This window comes from Tursiops truncatus, chromosome 5, assembly GCF_011762595.2.
Source record: "Tursiops truncatus isolate mTurTru1 chromosome 5, mTurTru1.mat.Y, whole genome shotgun sequence".
NCBI lineage: Eukaryota > Metazoa > Chordata > Mammalia > Artiodactyla > Delphinidae > Tursiops > Tursiops truncatus.
The window spans coordinates 70,733,911-70,754,613 of record NC_047038.1 but is presented as its reverse complement, the minus strand read 5'-3'; the positions used below and the strand labels follow the sequence as shown (position 1 = coordinate 70,754,613).

Here is a 20,703-nt window from a genome sequence, read left to right as displayed (position 1 = left end):
TTGATTTCTAGGACTTGTCACAAGGCTGCGGTACCCAGTTAGCACAAAGAATGCACCAACCACTGCAGGATTCAGCTACGGTAACTCCTTTTTTAGTTGCATGGCAAATTTTTCTTGAACCCGTTATGACAAGACCAGTTTAGATGTGTAGAATTCCACATAGCGGAACTGTTTTTATATAAGTTTACCGTGTGAGATGTTAGATGATTACACTTATAGCTGTAGTAACCCTAGGTTTTCTGTTTTCATCATTATTCATTATTATTTGGTAGAAAACTGTCCGTCAGTGAAAAATAAGCATTACCATGTTACTTCTAAAATAAATCAAAGCCTTTCCTGCTTCTCACTGGGCTTGGTTGGCTACTCACAGGAAAGTAAAGATGGAGGTAATAGAGAAGACATGCAACTTGATTGTCTTTGTGCTACTGGTGAAAGCCTTTTAAACAGGTTAAACTCTTTCCAACTTGATGGAATTGAAACAGAAAAAAAAAAAACTTCAGGGGGAGGAATGGTAAAGGAGGAAGTATTTGTTTAAAAAAGAAAAAAGTACCTTTAAGTTTCAAGCTCCATTATTATTAGCCTATTGTGTAGCATCTTCTTGCCTTCTTCAGTTCACTTTGCTTTTACTGTGACAGCTGAGAAGGGATCCATCCTCCCCAGAGGGAGGAAAGCCACCTTCTGTCGCTTATGGGCAGGTTGCAAGTCTGCTCTGTGTTGGTAATTGTATTACCTTGTAAGTTTTAGATTGACCTTGGTTATAGTTTCTTTGTTTTCCACTGATTCCTACTGTATTCTCCTGATTAAATTTTATCACTTTCCCCCTCTGTCTCACAGAAAAATGGGAGATTAACCCTTCAGAGCTGACCTTTATGAGGGAGTTGGGGAGTGGACTCTTTGGAGTAGTAAGGCTTGGCAAGTGGCGAGCTCAGTACAAAGTAGCCATCAAAGCTATTAGGGAAGGTGCCATGTGTGAGGAAGATTTCATAGAAGAAGCTAAAGTAATGATGTAAGTTTCTACATTTTTTCTGGTTCCTCTTTTTGTATTAAAAAGTGGCCCCTTGCCAGCTAACACCCCTGGTGGTTTCTTTCCCTGCAGTAACTCTGTGTATGCATGACTTCCCTCTCAGGAAACTGACACACCCGAAGTTAGTACAGCTTTATGGTGTATGCACCCAGCAGAAACCCATTTACATCGTTACCGAGTTCATGGAAAGGGGATGCCTTCTGAATTTCCTCCGACAGAGACAAGGCCATTTTAGTAGAGATGTGCTGCTGAGCATGTGTCAAGATGTGTGTGAAGCGATGGAGTACCTGGAGAGAAACAGCTTCATCCACAGAGACCTGGTAATCGCAAACCACCTGCCTTCCCATCGCCAGCCAAATTCCTTTGTAATCTGGGTCAACAAATGAGGAATGACGTGTTCATACCCAAGTTTTGTTCTCAACAATATATCACTGTTACTTTTAAATGTGGTAAATTTAACTTGCCCCATAGTTTTAACAGAAAGATCTTTATTAAATCTAATACATGTAGTATATAATTACATAGGTACCTGCTTATTAAATCATACATAATTACATAGGTAATATTTCCAGGTTAGTTACCATGCATTACATTTGGTCTTCATAAGAATCCCATGAGATAGCTAATCATAACAGCTTTTCTGACCACCATTGTCTTATAGATAAGAAAATTAGCATCAGAGAAGTGAAATGACATGCATATGGTGATAAATGGGAAGTTAAGGGTTGACTCATCCTTTGACTAAGTCCTAAGCTGTTTTCCATCTCACACACTAGAAGCTGAAATTATAACAGAAATCCTTTCGTTCATTTTCTTCACTGGAAAGAGATGGAGTCGACGTTAACTCCAGAAAATACCAGTAAAAGTAATCTGTTACTGGTTCTAAATTATTGTGCTGGAGACGCTTCTTAATTTTTCCTCTCCCTTACTCTGTCTCCCTCTCTTCTCCACTCATTTATTCTTTCTCTTTTTCTTCTCTGCCTATTCTTCCCAAATGTGTCTATTTTCAGTATGTTGGTAGAACCCTTAGTCCCTGTTAAAGTATACAATACTCTATTATTAACTATAGTCATCATGCTATATCTTAGATCCTCAGAACTTATCTTGTAACTGAAAGTTTGTACCCTTTGACCAACATCTCCATTTCCCCTAACCCCCCAACCCCTGGCAATCACCAGTATAGTCTTCCTTTCTGTGAGTTCCATTTTTTTTCCCCCTTAGATTCCATATATAAGTGATAGCATACAGTATTTGTCTTTCTCTGTCTGGTCTGTTTCACTTAACATAGTGTCCTCCAGGTTCATCCATTTTGTTGCAACTGATGAGATTTCCTTCTTCTTTTTATGGTTGAATAATGTTCCATTCTGTCTGTGTATATATATACACACCACATTGTCTTTATTCATTCACCCATTGATGGACACTTGGGTTGTTTCCATATCTTGGCTATTGTGAATAATGCTGCTATGAATATGGGAGTGCAGATATTTCTTTAAGGTACTGATTTTGTTTCCTTCAGCTACATACTAGGAAGTGGGACTGCTGGATCATATATATGGTAGTTCTGTTTTTAATTTCTTGAGGACCCTCCACACTGCTTTCCATAGTGGCTATACCAATTTGCATTCCCACCAACAGTATACAAGGGTTCCTCTTTCTCCACCTTTTCTTTTTTGGTTATTTCTGAGATACACATTTTAAAGTAATAACTAGAATTATGACTTATAACATTATACCAGAACATGTAAGATTTTTAGGAATTTCATGTAATGTCGGAAACATATTAACATATTTCCATACAAATAACCCAAAGAAAGTTTAGTATTAGTTGTTTATTTTTTTAATTTCTGAATTTTATTTTTTTATTCAGCAGGTTATTAGTCATCAATTTTATACACATCAGTGTATACATGTCAATCCCAATCGCCCAATTCAGCATACCACCACCCCGTGGCTTTCCCCCATTGGTGTCCATACGTTTGTTCTCTACATCTGTGTCTCAACTTCTTCCCTGCAAACTGGTTCATCTGTACCATTTTTCTAGGTTCCACATACATGCATTAATATATGATATTTGTTTTTCTCTTTCTGACTTACTTCACTCTGTATGACAGTCTCTAGATCCATCCACGTCTCAACAAATGACTCAATTTCGTTCCTTTTTATGGCTGAGTAATATTCCATTGCATATATGTACTAAACTTCTTTGTCCATTCGTCTGTCAATGGGCATTTAGGGTGCTTCCATGACCTGGCTATTGTAAATAGTGCTGCAATGAATATTGGGGTGCATGTGTCTTTTTGAATTATGGTTTTCTCTGGGTATATGCCCAGTAGTGGCATTGCTGGGTCATGTGGTAATTCGATTTTTAGTTTTTTAAGGAACCTCCATACTGTTCTCCATAGTGGCTGTATCAATTTACATTCCCACCAACAGTGCAAGAGGGTTCCCTTTTCTCCACACCCTCTCTAGCATTTGTTGTTTGTAGATTTTCTGATGATGCCCATTCTAACTAGTGTGAGGTGATACCTCATTGTAGTTTTGATTTGCATTTCTCTAATAATTAGTGATGTTGAGCAGCTTTTCATGTGCTTCTTGGCCATCTGTATGTCTTCTTTGGAGAAATGTCTATTTAGGTCTTCTGCCCATTTTTGGATTGGGTGGTTTGTTTCTCTAGTATTGAGCTGCATGAGCTGTTTATATATTTTGGAGATTAATCCTTTGTTGATTTGTTTGAAAATATTTTCTCCCATTCTGAGGATTGTGTTTCGTCTTGTTTATGGTTTGCTTTGCTGTGCAAAACCTTTTAAGTTTCATTAGGTCCCATTTGTTTATTTTTGGCTTGATTTCCATTACTCTAGGAGGTGGATCAAAAAAGATCTTGCTGGGATTTATGTCAAAGAGTGTTCTTCCTATGTTTTCCTCGATGAGTTTTATAGTGTCCAGTCTTACATTTAGGTCTCAAATCCATTTTGAGTTTATTTTTGTGTATGGTGTTAGGGAATGTTCTAATTTCATTCTTTTACATGTAGCTGTCCAGTTTTCCCAGCACCACTTATTGAAGAGACTGTCTTTTCTCCATTGTATATCCTTGCCTCCTCTGTCATAGATTAGTTGACCACAGGTGCGTGGGTTTATCTCTGGGCTTTCTATCCTGTTCCATTGATCTATATTTCTGTTTTTTTGCCAGTACCATATTGTCTTGATTACTGTAGCTTTGTAGTATAGTCTGAAGTCAGGAAGTCTGATTCCTCCAGCTCCGTTGTTTTCCCCTCAAGACTGCTTTGGCTATTAGGGGTCTTTTGTGTCTCCATACAAATCTTAAGATTTTTTGTTCTAGTTCCATAAAAAATGCCATTGGTAATTTGATAGAGATTGCATTGAATCTGTAGATTGCTTTGGGTAGTATAGTCATTTTCACAATATTGATTCTTCCAATCCAAGAACATGGTATATCTCTCCATCTGTTGGTATCATCTTTAATTTCTTTCATCAGTGTCTTATAGTTTTCTGCATACAGGTCTTTTGTTGCAATGGTAAGTGGGAGTGTTTCCTTAATTTCTCTTTCAGATTTTTCATCATTAGTGTATAGGAATGCAAGAGATTTCTGTGCATTAATTTTGTATCCTGTGCAACTTTACCAAATTCATCGATTAGCTCTAGTAGTTTTCTGGCGGCATTTTTAGGATTCTCTGTGTATAGTATCATGTCATCTGCAAACAGTGACAGTTTTACTTCTTCTTTTCCAATTTGTATTCCTTTTATTTCTTTTTCTTCTCTGATTGCTGTGGCTAGGACTTCCAAAACTATGTTGAATAATAGAGGTGAGAGTGGACATCCTTGTCTTGTTCCTGATCTTAGAGGAAATGCTTTCAGTTTTTTCGCCATTGAGAATGATGTTTGCTCTGGGTTTGTCATATATGGCCTTTATTATGTTGAGATAGGTTCCCTCTATGCCCACTGGAGACTTTTTTTTTTTTCTGGAGACTTTTTTTATCATAAGTGGGTGTTGAATTTTGTCAAAAGCTTTTTCTGCATCTATTGAGATGATCATAAGGCTTTTATTCTTCAGTTTGTTAATTTGGTGTATCACATGGATTGATTTGCATATATTGAAGAATCCTTGCATCCCTGGGATAAATCCCACTTGATCATGGTGTATGATCCTTTTAATGTGTTGCTGGATTCTGTTTGCCAGTATTTTGTTGAGGATTTTTGCATCTATAGTCATCAGTGATATCGGTCTGTAGTTTTCTTTCTTTGTGACATCCTTGTCTGGTTTTGGTATCTGGGTGATGGTGGCCTCATAGAATGAGTTTGGGAGTGGTCCTTCCTCTGCAATTTTTTGGAAGAGTTTGAGAAGGATGGGTCTTACCTCTTCTCTAAATGTTTGATAGAATTCACCTGTGAAGCCTTCTGGTCCTGGACTTTTGTTTGTTGGAAGATTTTTAATCACAGTTTCAATTTCATTACTTGTGATTGATCTGTTCATATTTTCTATTTCTTCCTGGTTCAGGCTTGGAAGGTTATACCTTTCTAAGAATTTGTCCATTTCTTCCAGGTTGTCCATTTTACTTGTAGTAGTCTCTTAGGATGCTTTGTGTTTCTGCGGTGTCTATTGTAACTTCTCCTGTTTCATTTCTAATTTTATTGATTTGAGTCCTCTCCCTCTTTTTCTTGATGAGTCTGGCTAGTGGTTTATCAATTTCGTTTATCTTCTCAAAGAACCAGGTTTTAGTCTTATTGATCTTTGCTATTGTTTTCTTTGTTTCTGTTTCATTTATTTCTGCTCTCATCTTTATGATTTCTTTCCTTCTGCTAACTTTGGGTTTTGTTTGTTCTTCTTTCTCTAGTTCCTTTAGGTGTAAGGTTAGATTGTTTATTTGAGATTTTTCTTGTTTCTTGAAGTAGGCTTGTATTGCTATAAACTTCCCTCTTAGCACCACTTTTGCTGCATCCCATAGGTTTTGGATCGTCGTGTTTTCATTGTCATTTGTCTCTAGGTATTTTTTGATTTTCTCTTTGATTTCTTCTGTGATCTCTTGGTTATTCAGTAATGTATTGTTTAGCCTCCATGTGTTTGTGCTTTTTACATTTTTTTCCCTGTAATTCATTTCTAATCTTATAGCATTGTGGTCAGAAAAGATGCTTGATATGATTTCAATTTTCTTAAATTTACTGAGGCTTGATTTGTGACCCAAGATGTGACCTATCCTGGAGAGTGTTCCATGTGCACTTGAGAAGAAAGTGTAATCTGCTGTTTTAAGATGGAATGTCCTATAAATATCAATTAAATCTATCTGCTCTGTCGTGTCATTTAAAGCTTCTGTTTGCTTAGTTATTTTCATTCTGGGTGATCTGTCCATTGGTGTAAGTGAGGTGTTAAAGTCCCCCACTATTATTGTGTTACTGTCCATTTCCTCTTTTATAGCTGTTAGCAGTTGCCTTATGTATTGAGTTGCTTCTACATTGGGTGCATATATATTTATATAATTGTTATAGCTTCTTGGATTGATCCCTTGATCATTATGTAGTGTCCTTCCTTGTCTCTTGTAACATTCTTTCTTTTAGAGTCTATTATATCTGATATGAGGATTGCTACTCCAGCTTTCTTTTGATTTCCATTTGCACAGAATATCTTTTTCCATCCCCTCACTTTCAGTCTGTATGTGTCTCTAGGTCTGATGTGGGTCTCTTGTAGACAGCATATATATGGGTCTTGTTTTTGTATCCATTCAGCAAGCCTGTGTCTTTTGGTTGTAGCATTTAATCCATTCACATTTAAGGTGATTATCGATATGTATATTCCTGTGATCATTTTCTTAATTGTTTTGGGTTTGTTTTTGTAAGTCCTTTTCTTCTGTTGTGTTTCCCACTTAGAGAAGTTCCTTTAGCATTTGTTGTAGAGCTGGTTTGGTGGGGCTGAATTCTCTCAGCTTTTGCTTGTGTGTAACGCTTTTGATTTCTCCATTGAATCTGAATGAGATCCTTGCCAGGTAGAGTAATCTTGGTTGTAGGTTCTTCCCTTTCATCACTTTAACTATATCATGCCACTCCCTTCTGGCTTGTAGAGTTTCTGCTGAGAAATCAGCTGTTAACCTTATGGGAGTTCCCTTGTATATTATTTGTCATTTTTCCCTTGCTGCTTTCAATAATTTTTCTTTGTTTTTAATTTTTTCAATTTGATTACTGTGTTTCTAGGCGTGTTTCTCCTTGGATTTGTCCTGTATGGGGCTCTCTGTGCTTCCTGGACTTGGGTGGCTGTTTCCTTTCCCACGTTACGGAAGTTTTCAACTATAATCTCTTCAGATATTTTCTCGGGTCCTTTCTCTCTCTCTTCTCCTTCTGGGACCCCTATAATGCAAATGTTGTTGCATTTAATGTTGTTGCAGAGGTCTCTTAGGCTGTCTTCATTTCTTTTCATTCTTTTTTCTTTATTCTGTTCTGCAGCAGTGAATTCCACCATTCTGTCTTCCAGGTCACTTATCCATTCTTCTGCCTCAGTTATTCTGCTGTTGATCCCTTCTAGTGTAGTTTTCATTTCATTTATTTTATTGTTCATCTCTGTTTGTTTGTTCTTTAATTCTTCTAGGTCTTTGTTAAACATTTCTTGCATCTTCTCGATCTTTGCCTCCATTCTTTTTTCGAGGTCCTGGATCATCTTCACTATCATTATTTTGAATTCTTTTTCTGGAAGGTTGCCTATCTCCACTTCATTTGGTTGTTTTTCTGGGGTTTTATCTTGTTCCTTCATCTTGTACATAGCCCTCTGCCTTTTCATCTTGTCTATCTTTCTGTGAATGTGGTTTTTGTTCCACAGGCTGCAGGATTGTAGTTCTTCTTGCTTCTGCTCTCTGCCTTTTCTTTTTTGCCAGCTGTTGTCATCTCGTGTTTTTGTTGATAGTCGTTCTGAGAAGTGAGAGGTGATATCTCATTGTGGTTTTTATTTGCATTTCCCTGATGATTAGTGGTGTTGAGCCCCTTTTCACGTACCTATTGGCCATTTGTGTGTCTTCTTTTTTTTTTTGGCCCTGCCACACGGCTTGCGGGATCTTAGTTCCCCAACCAGGATTGAACCCCTGCCCCCTGCAGTGGAAGTGTGGAGTCCTAACCACTGGACCGCCAGGTAATTCCCTTGTGTGTCTTTTTTGATCAAGTGTGTATTCAATCCTCTGCTCATTTTTCAATCGAATATTTGCTTTTTTGCTGTTGAGTTGAATGAGTTCCTTATATATTTTAGATATTAACCCTTTATCAGATATATGTTTTACAAATATTTTTTTTCCCATTCTATAGTTAGCCTTTTCATTTTGTTGATTGTTTCCTTTGCTGTGAAAAAACTTTTTACTTTGTTGTAGCCCTAGTTATTTATTTTTGCTTTTTTTGCCCGTGTTTTGTTGTCAGATCCAAAAAATCATTGCCAAGACCATGTCAAAGAGTTTTTCCCCTATGTTTTCTTCTAGGAGTTGTATGGTTTCAGGTGTTACATTTAAGTCTTTAATCTATTTCAAGTTAATTTTTTGCATGGTGTAAGAGTAGGGTCCAATTTCATTATTTTACATATGGATTTTTGAATTTGCCAGCACCATTTATGGAAGAGATTATCCCTTCCCTTTGTGTGTTCTTGGTGCCCATGTTAAAGATTAGTTGACCATATATACATGGGTTTATTTCTGGATTCTCTGTTCTGTTCCATTGGTCTATGTCTCTGTTTCTGTGCCAGTACCATACAGTTTTGATTACTATATTTCTGTAATCTAGTTCAAAATCAGGAAGTGTGATGCCTCCAGCTTTATTCATTTTCAAGATTGTTTTGGCTATTCAAGGTCTTTTTAGTTTCATATGAAATTTAGATTGTGTTTTATATTTCTCTGAAAAATGCAGTGGAATTTTGTTATGGTTGCGTTAAATGTGTAGATCCTTTTGGGTAGTATGGACATTTTAGCAATATTAATTCTTCCACTCTGTGAACACAGGATATCTTGCTGTTTATTTGTGTCTTCTTCAGTTTTTTTCATCAGTGTCTTATAGTTTTAAGTGTACAGGTCTTTCACCTCCTTGGTGAAATTTATGCCTACATATGTTAATGTTTTTGATGCCATTGAAATTCACTTGCTTTCTTAATTTCTCTCAGTTCATTGTTAGTGTATAGAAACAAAACTGATTTTTCTATGTTTATTTTGTATCCTTCAATTTTACTGAGTTCTTTTATTACTTCTAACAGTTTTTTAGTGGAGTCTTTAGAGTTTTACATATATAAGATCATGTCATCTGCAAACAGAGACAATCTTACTTTTCTATTCCAATTTGGATGCCTTTTATTTCTTTTTCTCACCTAGTTGCTCTGGCTAGGACTTTCAGTACTATGTTCAATAGAAGTGACAAGAGTGGGCATCCTTGTCTTGTTCCTGACCTTGGAGGAAAAACTTTTAGCTTTTCACCATTGAGTATGTTGTTAGCTGTGGGCTTGTAATATATGACTTGTATTATGTTGAGGTACATTCCTTCTATACCTAACTTGTTGAGAGTTTTTAATCATGAAATGAAAGGATTTTGAATTTTGTCAAATGCTTTTTCTGTATCTGTTGAGATGATCATGTGATTTTTATCCTTCCTTCTGTTAGTGTGGTGTATCATGTTTTTGATTTGCATATGTCAAACCATCCTTGTATCCCAGGGATAAATACCATTGGATCATGGTGTATGATCCTTTTTTTTTGTGGTATGTGGGCCTCTCACTGTTGTGGCCTCTCCCCTTGCGGAGCACAGGCTCCGGACGTGCAGGCTCAGCAGCCGTGGCTCATGGGCCCAGCCGCTCCGTGGCATGTGGAATCTTCCCAGACCGGGGCATGAACCCGTGTCCCCTGCATTGGCAGGCGGACTCTCAACCACTGCGCCACCAGGGACGCCCGTATGATCCTTTTAATGTGCTGTTGAATTCTGTTTGCTAATATTTTGTTGAGGATTTTTTCATCTATGTTCATCAGGCATATTGGCCTATATTTTTATTTTCTTGTCGTGTCCTTATCTTGCTTTGGAGTTAGGGTAACATTGACCTTATAAAATGAGATTGGAAGTGAACCTTTTAAAATTTTTTGGAAGAGTTTGAGAACTTAGGATTGGTGTTAATTCTTCTTTAAATATTTGGTAGAATTCACCAGTGAAGCCATCCAGTCCTGGGCTTTTCTTTCACAAAACTTATAAAGATCACATTTTATGATTGGGGCAAAGGACTTTGCAAAATAGAAGATGATGTGATATGTGTAACGTTAGTTATTATTATGCTCAGTGATGATAAAGAACATCTCTTTGTCATATTGAAACTTGTGAATTTAGCATCTTCCTCTTTTTTGACTTTTAAAACTGATGGAAATCTGTTGTCTACGTGAGTATGACAGGTTACACCTCTCTACACATACCTCACTGTGGTGAAGGCAATTTTGATATGTCTGTGCCTATGATACTGACATCATTAGGGTAGGTTTTTGTCATCCCTTAAGGGAAGATTTTGATGCTTCTGTCTCCTGGGTGAAGAATCCTGGTGACTATCAAGTAAAGGCATGATAAGGTATCTTTATAGGAAGGCGGAGATAATCCAGGGAACGGGTATTAACTCATTCTTTAAAAGAGAGTCTTAAAACGCATTCAACAGGAAATAACCTCGTGTAAATGGAATTTGCGTCGTACAGAGAATAAAATTCTGAAGCATAAGGAAGAAAAATACATTCTTAGTCTATGGGTTATAGCATGTGAAAAGATTGTCATCATGTCTTCCTTCTGAGAAATACTATGTCTTTTTCCAAACTATTTTCTTGAACCTTGTAACCTTAAAGAATGGGGAAGAAAGTATAAGTAATCTAGAATTGTGTTTGTCATAAATGACAAAGCAAACTATGTTACATATGGCTGCTGTTTTGACTCTTTGGGTTAGAGAAGACCAATCATTGAGCAAAGCCACTGGGTAAAAGATTGTTCACCCATCACTCTGATGCTTGTGTGTTATAAAGCTTGCCTAGTAAGAACCTGAATTAAGGACTTTAAGAGATGTTGTCACTATCAATAAGAAAATCAGATAGTTTAATAAGAATAGAAATGGGTGGGCAAGAAGCTGATTGACCCTCCTCTTAGTCCTCATATAGATATGACAGTTGGCAAAGATTATGTAATAATGCCTTTTTTCACGTGAGACTTTTGACCTGTCTTTCTATCCATTCTTTCATATAAATGTTGAAGACGTTTCCATAGGGGTAAAAAAAAAATTTATAAGAGACACCACCTCTGCAAATGTTGACTGGGTTACACTAAATTTAATATAAACAGAACTTATATTTTTCTACTTTTATTGTGGAACTTTGCAACTAATATACCTTTATAATGTTGTTTTCCAGGCTGCCAGAAATTGTCTAGTAAATGAGGCAGGGATTGTGAAAGTTTCTGATTTTGGAATGGCTAGGTAAGGCTGAGTATATGTGAACATTTTCTATACATTTTGGATTAAATTAATGTAAGACTGTGGCCTTTCCCTTGAAAGTACTTGACTTTTCCTTTGCAGTTTGTGTCAGCTTCTTCCTCTGATGCCTGTTTAAGAGCTACTTTGAAACATCTTTTGTTCCTTTAACAAAACATTAGAAGTACCCATCATTTTTTTTTAAGTCCCCATCATTTTTGTACCGATTGATTTTTCTGCTTCTTATTGTTTTTTGTATAAGGTTAGAAAATAGATTATCTATATTTTGAAAGATTTCTTTGCTGAATTTGTCTTTTTACTGTTAGCTTTGGCTTTTTCTCAGGTAAACTGTTGAGAAGTTATGATTACTTAATACTTCATTATGTGGCTTTAGTTGATATTCACATTAGCTTATAGGATTGATAAGCATGGAAATAATCTGCATTGATAAAGCAAAAAGGGAACCCTATTAGGTGTCCTGAGATAAAATAAATATATTAAAATAACACAGTATACATTGTGTTAATTATTGTTAATCATTCTCTCCACTAGGTGGTAGTATAGCCCGTTAAATACACTACTTTCTTTTCTCCCTGGTGTGGATTAAATTTCTAGAATCTTTTGTTTTGATAGAAATGTGTTTGGGGTAAGTTTTTAGAATACGCAAATCTGTAATGTTTTTATTCTCTTAATTTTTGTAATCTTAATAGGGTGTTAGAAAAGTCCTTTAAAGAGTATTTCATTTGTCCTTTCTTTCCCTCCTTCCTTCATCCATTCATTTATCTGTACACCCAGCCATACAAAATTAGGTGCCTGCTCTGTGCCAGGCACAACAGTAGAGATTGAACCCTAGAAGAGGATGACATTATCCATGTGAGTCCCTGCCCACGTGCAGCTTAAATTCAGGAGGAGAGAGAAACATAAGACCTTAGAACCACTAAGAGGGGAGAGCACAGAGTGAGGTGACAGAGCAGGGGTCTGCCAACCTCGGCTTCTGGACCACATCTGACCCAACACTTACGTTTGTATGGCCCGTGAGCCAACCACGGTGTTCACATTGTTTAATGGTTGGGGAAAAAAAAAACTTTAAAAATATTATGACGTGTGAAAATTATCTGAAAGTCAAAAGCCAGTGTCCATAAATGAAGTGTTAATAGGACATAGACTCATTCACAGATGTGTTGTCTGGCTGCTTTCACTCTACAAAGGCCTGCAAAATCTAAAACACTCATTGTCTGGCCTTTTACAGAAAAAGTTTGCCGACCCCTGTGATAGCGATAACTTGGGGTTGGTGGGGCGGGCGGGTACTGAGTGATGGCGCGGGGCAGGGGTGACGGTAGCGACTTCAAATCTGGTGCCTCTCGAAGGCCTCTTTGAGACCAGGATATCTGAAAAGAGACCCAAAAGGCAGGAAGTAGTCAATTAGGTGAAAGTCTGAGGATAAAATATTCCAGGTGGCAGAACACCGAGTCCAAAAGCTTGAAATTTGGGATGAGCTTGGCCTGCTCAAGAATCGAAAGGGGGTCAGGGTGGTCAGCCCGTGGCCAGCATGAGGGCGGTTATAAAGGCAGGCCAGGCCTCCGTCCTGAGAAACTCGGGCCGAGGGAGGTTAGAAAGCCATTACTGTCCGAAATGGGACCAGAGCTGCTGGCTGTCAGGGCAGTAAGGACCCAGTGCTCTTTGTTTGTTTTCTGTGAAGGTATTCTGTATCTAACAGGCAGGCCTCCAATTTCAGGTTTGATTTTCATATGTTTGGCTTTCAAGAAGCCTGTGCTTTTGCATCAGCTCCTTTGAAACACTCATTCTACACTCAGTTCAGACTCCCCTGACTGACAAACGCCCGTGGTGGCATTGTCACCATCTTTGTCTGTACAGCGAAGGAAGTTTGTGCAAAAAGTCATTTGAATATTTTCCCATGGAGCTTGCAGAAATTAACCTGGTATGTTCCTATAATACATGAACACCTTCCTCTTGTAAATACATACTGAACACATTACAGAAAGGGCTGAAGAACCCGTATTTAGCACCCCAATTAAGATCCTCCCCAGGGGTAACCAGTGTTACCAGTTGGTGTGTGTCCTTCCAGAAGGACCTAAGTATGCTCCCATAGAGAAACTACATAGTGTTGTTCTGAGTGTGTGTGTGTAGAGGATGAACGTCATGGTATATACATATATACACCACCATGTGCGTACATCATTTTGCAGTTTGCCCTTTTTATTTGCTATAGTTTTAAGTTGTGCTCTGTGGAATCACGGGGGCAAAAGCACATGTGCTCCAAGCGCTTTGCACCACTTCCTTTAGAGCAGCTCTGCTTTAGATGTTTTACATGTGGGGCCTTCGGGTAAACTTTTTGTTTAAAGAACAGAACTGCTTCTTAAAAAGAAAGTTTGCAAACTCTTTTCTTGTATGCTGCCTCCAATGCCTTATAAAAAAGAAAAACAGAAAAGTGAAAGCGCAGTTAGAATGTTACAGTGCACGCATCTCTAGCTCTTAGAGGAAGAGGGCAATTGCAGAGGCGTGGCTGCAGAGGCAAACAGCCAGCTTCAACCGGATGCCTGTTGGACTTCAGTCAACTGTGCTTTTGATTTTAAGGGGGAAAGAAAATTAAAGAACATGTACAAAATACAGACCGTAACTCAGTGTCTTCCTCTAGGTATGTTCTGGACGATCAGTACACGAGTTCTTCCGGTGCTAAATTTCCCGTGAAGTGGTGTCCACCTGAGGTGTTTAATTACAGCCGCTTTAGTAGCAAATCAGATGTCTGGTCATTTGGTAAGAGTCACGCTCCACTTCCCCTCAACTCTGCCCTGAAGAGGCACTGGGTGCATCGTTTGGCAATCCTTCTCCTCTTCCAGGTGTCTTAATGTGGGAAATATTCACTGAAGGCAGAATGCCCTTTGAGAAAAACACCAACTATGAAGTGGTAACCATGGTTACTCACGGCCACCGACTCCATCAGCCGAAGTTGGCGTCCAGATATGTATACGAGGTGATGCTGAGATGCTGGCAGGAGGTATAACATTTTTCGGGTGCTTTTTTCTTCAATCTCTAAAGCATTCAGGGATCCGGGCTTGGTAGATTCAAACTGTGTGGTCTTTATAGCCTAGTGAATGAGTGCATGTTTTATATGATTTCAAACTCCCAAGTAGGAAGCCGGTCTTCTCAACTCAGTCTGAATAATGGGAAGAAGATGTGAAGAAGTGGAAAACACTAATAATTAAGATAGTAAATTCAGGCTGCCGCTCCCTTCCCAAGTGGGGCTCCCGCCACAGTCGCCTGAGCTGGGGGCTCTGGGGATAAGCCCAGAGAAGTAGCTCTTCTTTCAGTGGATCTCTAGTGTTGTCGAAATATTACTCTTTCACCAGAGAAGTTTTTTTTCTCCAAGCCTCAGCTTCCTCAGGTCATTTACTCTCAGTCTTCGGAAGTTTTCCTTCGCCCCATGTTAAAATGTCACCTCATAGAAGAGATTAGACACCAAAATGACTTTTGAAAGATACCAGTAACATTAGCTCAGAGGTATGATGTGCTAGGCACTGTGCTAAGTGCTTTCAATTTAGTTCTCGAAATAACCCTTCAAAGTGTGCCTACTTTTACTGTGACCACTCTGTGGATGAGGATATCACGTTGTCGCTTGCCTCAGGCCACTTAACTACAGAGAAGCAGAGTCCTGTCTGACTCCAAAGCCCATGCCCTGGTCACTTGCTATCATGCCTCCCAAGAGCACTGATTGGGATGGACGGAGGCCTTCTGGCCAAGAAGTGGTGCTAGGGGGAGTGCGGACAATGTGAGCAAAGGTAGGGTGGTGGTAGTGAACTTGGTGTGTGTATACAAGGGTAGAGAGTGTTCTCATTGAGCATAGGGCCCATGTGAGGGTTTTTGTGGGAAATAAAACTGGGTAGCAAGGGCCTGTGGGAGGGGCAGGTTATAGAGGGCCCTGTGAGTTAGCAGGACTTGATTTTGCAGGCAGTTAGGATCTCTGTTAGGTTCTGGAATGGGATGCCAAAGCCATGTGGCAGAAAGGTTAGTGTAGCAGCAGCACGTGCAGGATCGATGAGACCTGTCTGGAGATGCATGTGTGTTCCGGCCCCGAAGCAAGGAGTCCCTTACTCTGGTATGCATTGCTATCTGAGTTGGAGCGGTGAAAAATCATTCTGGGGATGGATTCTGGAACCCACAGCTTCTACTTGATTTTGAATTGTAGAAACCAGAGGGAAGGCCTTCCTTTGAAGATTTGCTGCGCACGATAGATGAACTAGTCGAATGTACAGAAACTTTTGGAAGATGAGTGCTGTGACCGGATGATGCGATGGCTTCCAGATTCCAAAGCACGAGGAAGAAATGGCACTTTGTGGCAAACTTTTAATTTATTTAGCACTTGGACGTGTAGATTGTTTTACTTATAAAGGGGAAACACCTAAAACATTTGCTTCTCCACCAGCCGTAGCTCTGTGACCGAATCTTCTGGATTATGGAAATGCTGCCTTAGACACGATGGTTAAAAGCACCCGCTTTTATTCATTCCACAAGTACTGGAGTGCCCACTACGTGCCAGGCACTGTGCCCAGGCCCCAGGGTCTGCCCATTTTAGGGGTGCATGTGGGGTCGCGTTAGCCGGTGCCGGTGGAAGGCCAGGGTAATTGGGAGGGGGAAGGGTATCCGAGCCACGTTGCAGCCACCCCTCTCTTCTCTGTGACTTCTGCAGAAATCTGGGCTGGGGCATTGTCTAGAATATGGGTTCCGGATGGATCAGGAACCCACCTTGGCTAAGTACCCATCGTTTGTTTTGAAACATCTGTATTCAAGACCGCCATTAGTATTACATTAGAACATATTTGTATGCTGTACATATTGTAAATATATACAATATATAAAGTTATATATTTATAAGAAACATGAGTCGTCTCTTTTGTAATTTGATTTTTACTGGGGTATAGTTGATTTTATGAGTTGTCTTTTAATTGAAATGTTTAATTCTGTAATATATGAGCCAACCCTCTTAGGACTAGGGATTTTACCTTACAGCTGTCAGTTCCTTTTCCCCTGAGGATCTAACATTCCCTACTGAAGAGAAAAATGTCTGGACCCTTCTATAGCTAATGCCCCCTCCTCACTTGGGTAGCCATGTTTGAGGTGCCTATCCAGCTTAAGCCCCCAGCAGGGGCTGTGTTTGGGCTAAGTGGACCTGCCCACGGTATCCACAGCTAATTGGAGTTGGATGGAAAATTGAGCCTAGGGGCAATCCATCAGTTTCTGTGTCTTAAGAATCTGTCCCTGGACATAAATGTGAAAGTGAGCTCTGGAGCAGAAGGAACAGATGATGTTCACCACAAAGGCTGTGTCCCAACTGCACGCAAGACCCAGGAGCAGGCCGAGTTCTGGCAGAATTCAGGAAGCAGCCAGGAAAAATGGAGAGCGTGGCGTCTGAGCTCTCTCCCAGATGGGCTTCAGGAGGCCAGGCTGGACTTGGGTTCCTGCATCAGAGAGATTGTCTGTTATAGCTTCATAGTAGACCCTGCAATTGAGTTTACTTGAGTGGGTTTCTGACCCTTATAATTTCTGACCAGGACACCATCTGAGTTAGAGCCTCATTTACTCATGAGCCCAGGGTAGAGAACGACAGTCTCCATCATGATGAAAGCAAGGCCATGTGTTGCCCCACACTGTATTGTTGGTTTTGTGGGCATTGAAAGCCCAGCGAGGCACAGGGCCTTTCTTCAGGAGTTCGTCTGCTCTGGGGGGCCGTGGTCTCCCCCCACGCTGTGGAGCATTGTGTGAACACTCTTTACGTAGCGTTCACATAAGTAGTTCTTATGTGAAGAAGCTACTTAATGCCCAGCGACGAGTTGTCTCAGTCAACAGCATCCCACAGGACATTCTCCAGGAACAGCTGACGAGGTTCAACCACAGTGTTGCCAAGGAAACAGCTCACAGGTGGGCCATGCTGGGTTCAGGAGTTTACCCCCCTGGCTTCCCAAGCAAGTGATGGGCCAGAAGTTGTGCCCATGGCCTCAGAATAACACAAATACTATTCTCTGGCTGCCTGTTTCCTCCAGGACTCCCTGTAGACCTTGGGACATGAAAAAGGCATCTCTGTGGTTTGTGTTTGAAGCACTAAGAAGCCTTATCCATTCACGTGGGGCCCGAAGGAACCTGTGTACGGCCGGACTCAGGATCCCAGAGGATTTATTATGGCTCTTGCTTCCAAGAATGAGCTGAGGCCTCTACATTTGATTTTCTTTAAGCTACATACTCAAGGCCCACTTCCTCTACCATCTTCAAGTCTCATTGACAAGGGAGTGGCTTCTTTTGTCACATGGCCAGGTCGTTGGGACCCGGATAGCATGTCCTCTGCGTGTGACTTCTCATTTCCCTGTGTTTCCACTAAGGATCTAGAGGCAAGAGCAAGCAGTCGAGGTGAATGACCCATCTACCCTCTTCTGTTGATTGCACTGGCTTGAATATTATAGCAGTGGTACTAGACCCATTTAACTCACTAAGTGCTTTAATGGTTAAAAAAATTATTATACATGGCTGCGTTTATGGAAAATCAAGACCTTTTAAGGAACACAGGCTGTGGCTGGCTACTCTGAGTAGCACCTTCATATGACCATGGAGAATCATCTTTCCATTCTGGTCAGTTCATCCCCTGAAGGCTGTCTTCTATCCTTCCCTGTCCCCCTTATAATGGAAAAAAATAAAATATTTATCCCAAGTCTTGTCACAGTCTGTTTGCCACCTTCCTTCTCATCTTCCTATTTACCTGTACCCCCATCACAAAAATATACACACCTGTTAACTGAATTGTAGCTCATTCAAGAGGTTGGCTGTATGCGCGCCGTGCCCTACTGTCATTGTCATACCTTCCTCCTCCCTCCTTCCTTCGTCTCTCACCTGGAGTCCTCTCGTCCCTCCCAGCCCCATCCCATACTTCCCTTTTGACCTTGAGGAACTGTGTTTAGAGCGCTAGGTCGCTTTGAAGAGAGAGGAGAAAGTATAGCCCTTAACCTAATAGTTATGTATATTTTTGATGGGAAAACAAGATTTGGCAACATTTGGGAATATTTTCTTCAAAAATCTTTAAATATTTCACTAGAACTTAAAAAAAGTTTTTATATAAAACCATAGCTATGGCTAAAGGAGAAGTAAAAATAGAAGAATCCACCCAGAATGTGTAAAGAGATCTTAATCTAGAAAGCAGGGAATAGGAAGGGCAACGTGAATCTGCTATGTCTTCAGTGCAGTGGTTCCCTTTGGTTTTAGTTACTTTTTGGTTATTTTTCCGTGGGATGAAGTGCAACTCCTAAGTGCGTTTTTATTGTTGATGTTGTTGTGTTTGTAGTTCTCGGCCATGCCCCAGTCACCTGGGGATGGGTTAGTGTTTTCCCTCCTGCCCCGCAAAATAAACTCTCCTCGTACGGTGCCTAAAGCGTTAGTACTGAGTAGGAGGACAGAATATTCTAGACGTGGTACTTCACAACTTACAATCTAATTCTGTTTCTACCCCTAACGGTGTCCCTTATCCTATCTGTGCCTCCAATTCTTTCTCTGTCCAGAGAGAGCAATTTGAATTCATGCCCTTTTTAAGGTCCCTTTTACCCAAATCTTGTGATTTCTTGAAAATGGTGTTTGCTGGACTCACCCACACACTCGGGAATGAAGAACTGATAGCAGCTACCCTCAGAGATCTGGATGTAGATTATCAAGCTTTCTCTTATATAGGCCATTGGGTTGTCATTCACACACTTCTCTGAGGTTTTTAGAACAGGAAAATAGGTGGGGTTAACTTCGCCTGTGAGAAACGTCTTGGGTGAGCTATGATTTCAGTTAAAAGATGTGTTTTTGTGACAGGAGCATCGCTGAAGACCTGAAGGCTGTTTTGTTTGCTCCCCGCACAAGTGCAGCCATGATTCTTTCCACCTGTAAGTAAGATGGCTTTGTCCTTTATCTTCAGGGCTTGTTCTGGGCATGGTGGTTAGTCTTGAATGCCAGAAATTGTGAAGTGTGGAAGATAATTTCCCCAGATGTCGTGACAGGGTTTTGTTTGTTATTTAAATACCCATGGTGGTGATGTAATTTTAGAAAATGTTTAGCATTAAGCACACAAAAAAAACCAAAATAGTGTCCTTAAGTCTACCTGTGTGTGTAGAAATGCAATCCGTTTGAACAGTGTTTGTATTTAGAATATTTAGTGTAAAGAACTGAGAGCAAAAGTCTAGGAGACCAAGTTCCACTTCAGGATTTGCTGCAACACTAGTGGGTCACCTTTGGTAAGTTCTTTAGATTAGGTCCCCGTCTGTACAATGGGCACTCTCTTTTTGCCTGCCTCCCAACAAGATACTAGAGGGAAACAGTCGATTAAAATGACAGGTTCTTCATGAACTTAATTTTGGAGTTGCTTTGGAAGACTGTTCAGTCCCATGTACAAGTTTTGGAAATGCTCGTTGATTTACCTCGAAGACTCAGAGAGCCTTATCATGCAAATAATTAAAAATCTGGAAGAAAAAGACTGATTTTAATCCTGGATGACTATGGAAACAAGCTTCAACGAAGCTCAGTCACCTCAGAATAAAGCAGTCAAGGCTGCTGACAACATTTTTTGCACTTCTGAGTTTTAAGTGGCATTAGGAAACATTTTTTGCCATTTTTAAATGTCATGTGTTTAAACCAAATCACCTCATTAGGACCCAACACTTGTGGGTAGGATTCGTAAAAAATAAACCAGGCTACTCCACTTGTACCTACCTGAATTATAACTTACAGTCTGGGTCCACGCATAGATCAAGACGGGGTGCCCATGATCAGAAACACAGGCCAAGCAGAGCGAAGCAGAAAGAGCTAAGAAGCAGTAACCCATGTCCCCACTTCCCCCAATGGCAGGACAAAGGTGAGCAGTGACTTAGTAAGAACCTTTTCATTAAAAGCCATGTGGGCATCTGTTCTTCGTTTCTCCTGAGGTCAGAACTCGAGAGAAGGCTGTAAATGATAACAGGCAGGATTCAGTTATATATAAAATAAACAGTGAGGGTTGAGACAAGGATTAGATTGCCCAAAGGATTGAATAAGAGACCACCTATTAGTGGGGATATTTTGAGGATCATTCTATCTGGCCTGGGAGGGCATGGGTTTGATGAACTATCACTGTCCTTTCCAGCTTCTGATCATTTGATTCAACGGTAAGACTCACCCGTTTATTTCTTCCACAGATTGCACTTAGATGTGGCTCCATTTT

General features: G+C 40.0%; 2 protein-coding genes across 7 annotated transcripts in view; both read left to right on the top strand.

The window, feature by feature from the left end:
- TEC (tec protein tyrosine kinase) overlaps nucleotides 1-16,365 on the top strand; it is a 151,345-nt gene extending 134,980 nt beyond the window's left edge. For all 6 annotated transcript variants that reach the window (XM_073805227.1, XM_019928215.3, XM_019928209.3 and 3 more), the window contains 7 exons: nucleotides 12-80; nucleotides 835-1,006; nucleotides 1,128-1,344; nucleotides 11,413-11,477; nucleotides 14,128-14,246; nucleotides 14,330-14,487; nucleotides 15,676-16,365. In XM_073805227.1, the coding sequence (XP_073661328.1) occupies nucleotides 12-80; nucleotides 835-1,006; nucleotides 1,128-1,344; nucleotides 11,413-11,477; nucleotides 14,128-14,246; nucleotides 14,330-14,487; nucleotides 15,676-15,759 (884 nt within the window). In that variant the 3' untranslated portion in view covers nucleotides 15,760-16,365. The remainder of the gene's footprint in view (nucleotides 1-11; nucleotides 81-834; nucleotides 1,007-1,127; nucleotides 1,345-11,412; nucleotides 11,478-14,127; nucleotides 14,247-14,329; nucleotides 14,488-15,675) is intronic.
- A 2,357-nt stretch (nucleotides 16,366-18,722) lies between these two features.
- TXK (TXK tyrosine kinase) overlaps nucleotides 18,723-20,703 on the top strand; it is a 74,585-nt gene continuing 72,604 nt past the window's right edge. Inside the window, exon 1 of the mRNA XM_073805230.1 lies at nucleotides 18,723-19,393. Coding sequence (XP_073661331.1) covers nucleotides 19,306-19,393 — 88 coding nt within the window. The 5' untranslated portion in view covers nucleotides 18,723-19,305. The remainder of the gene's footprint in view (nucleotides 19,394-20,703) is intronic.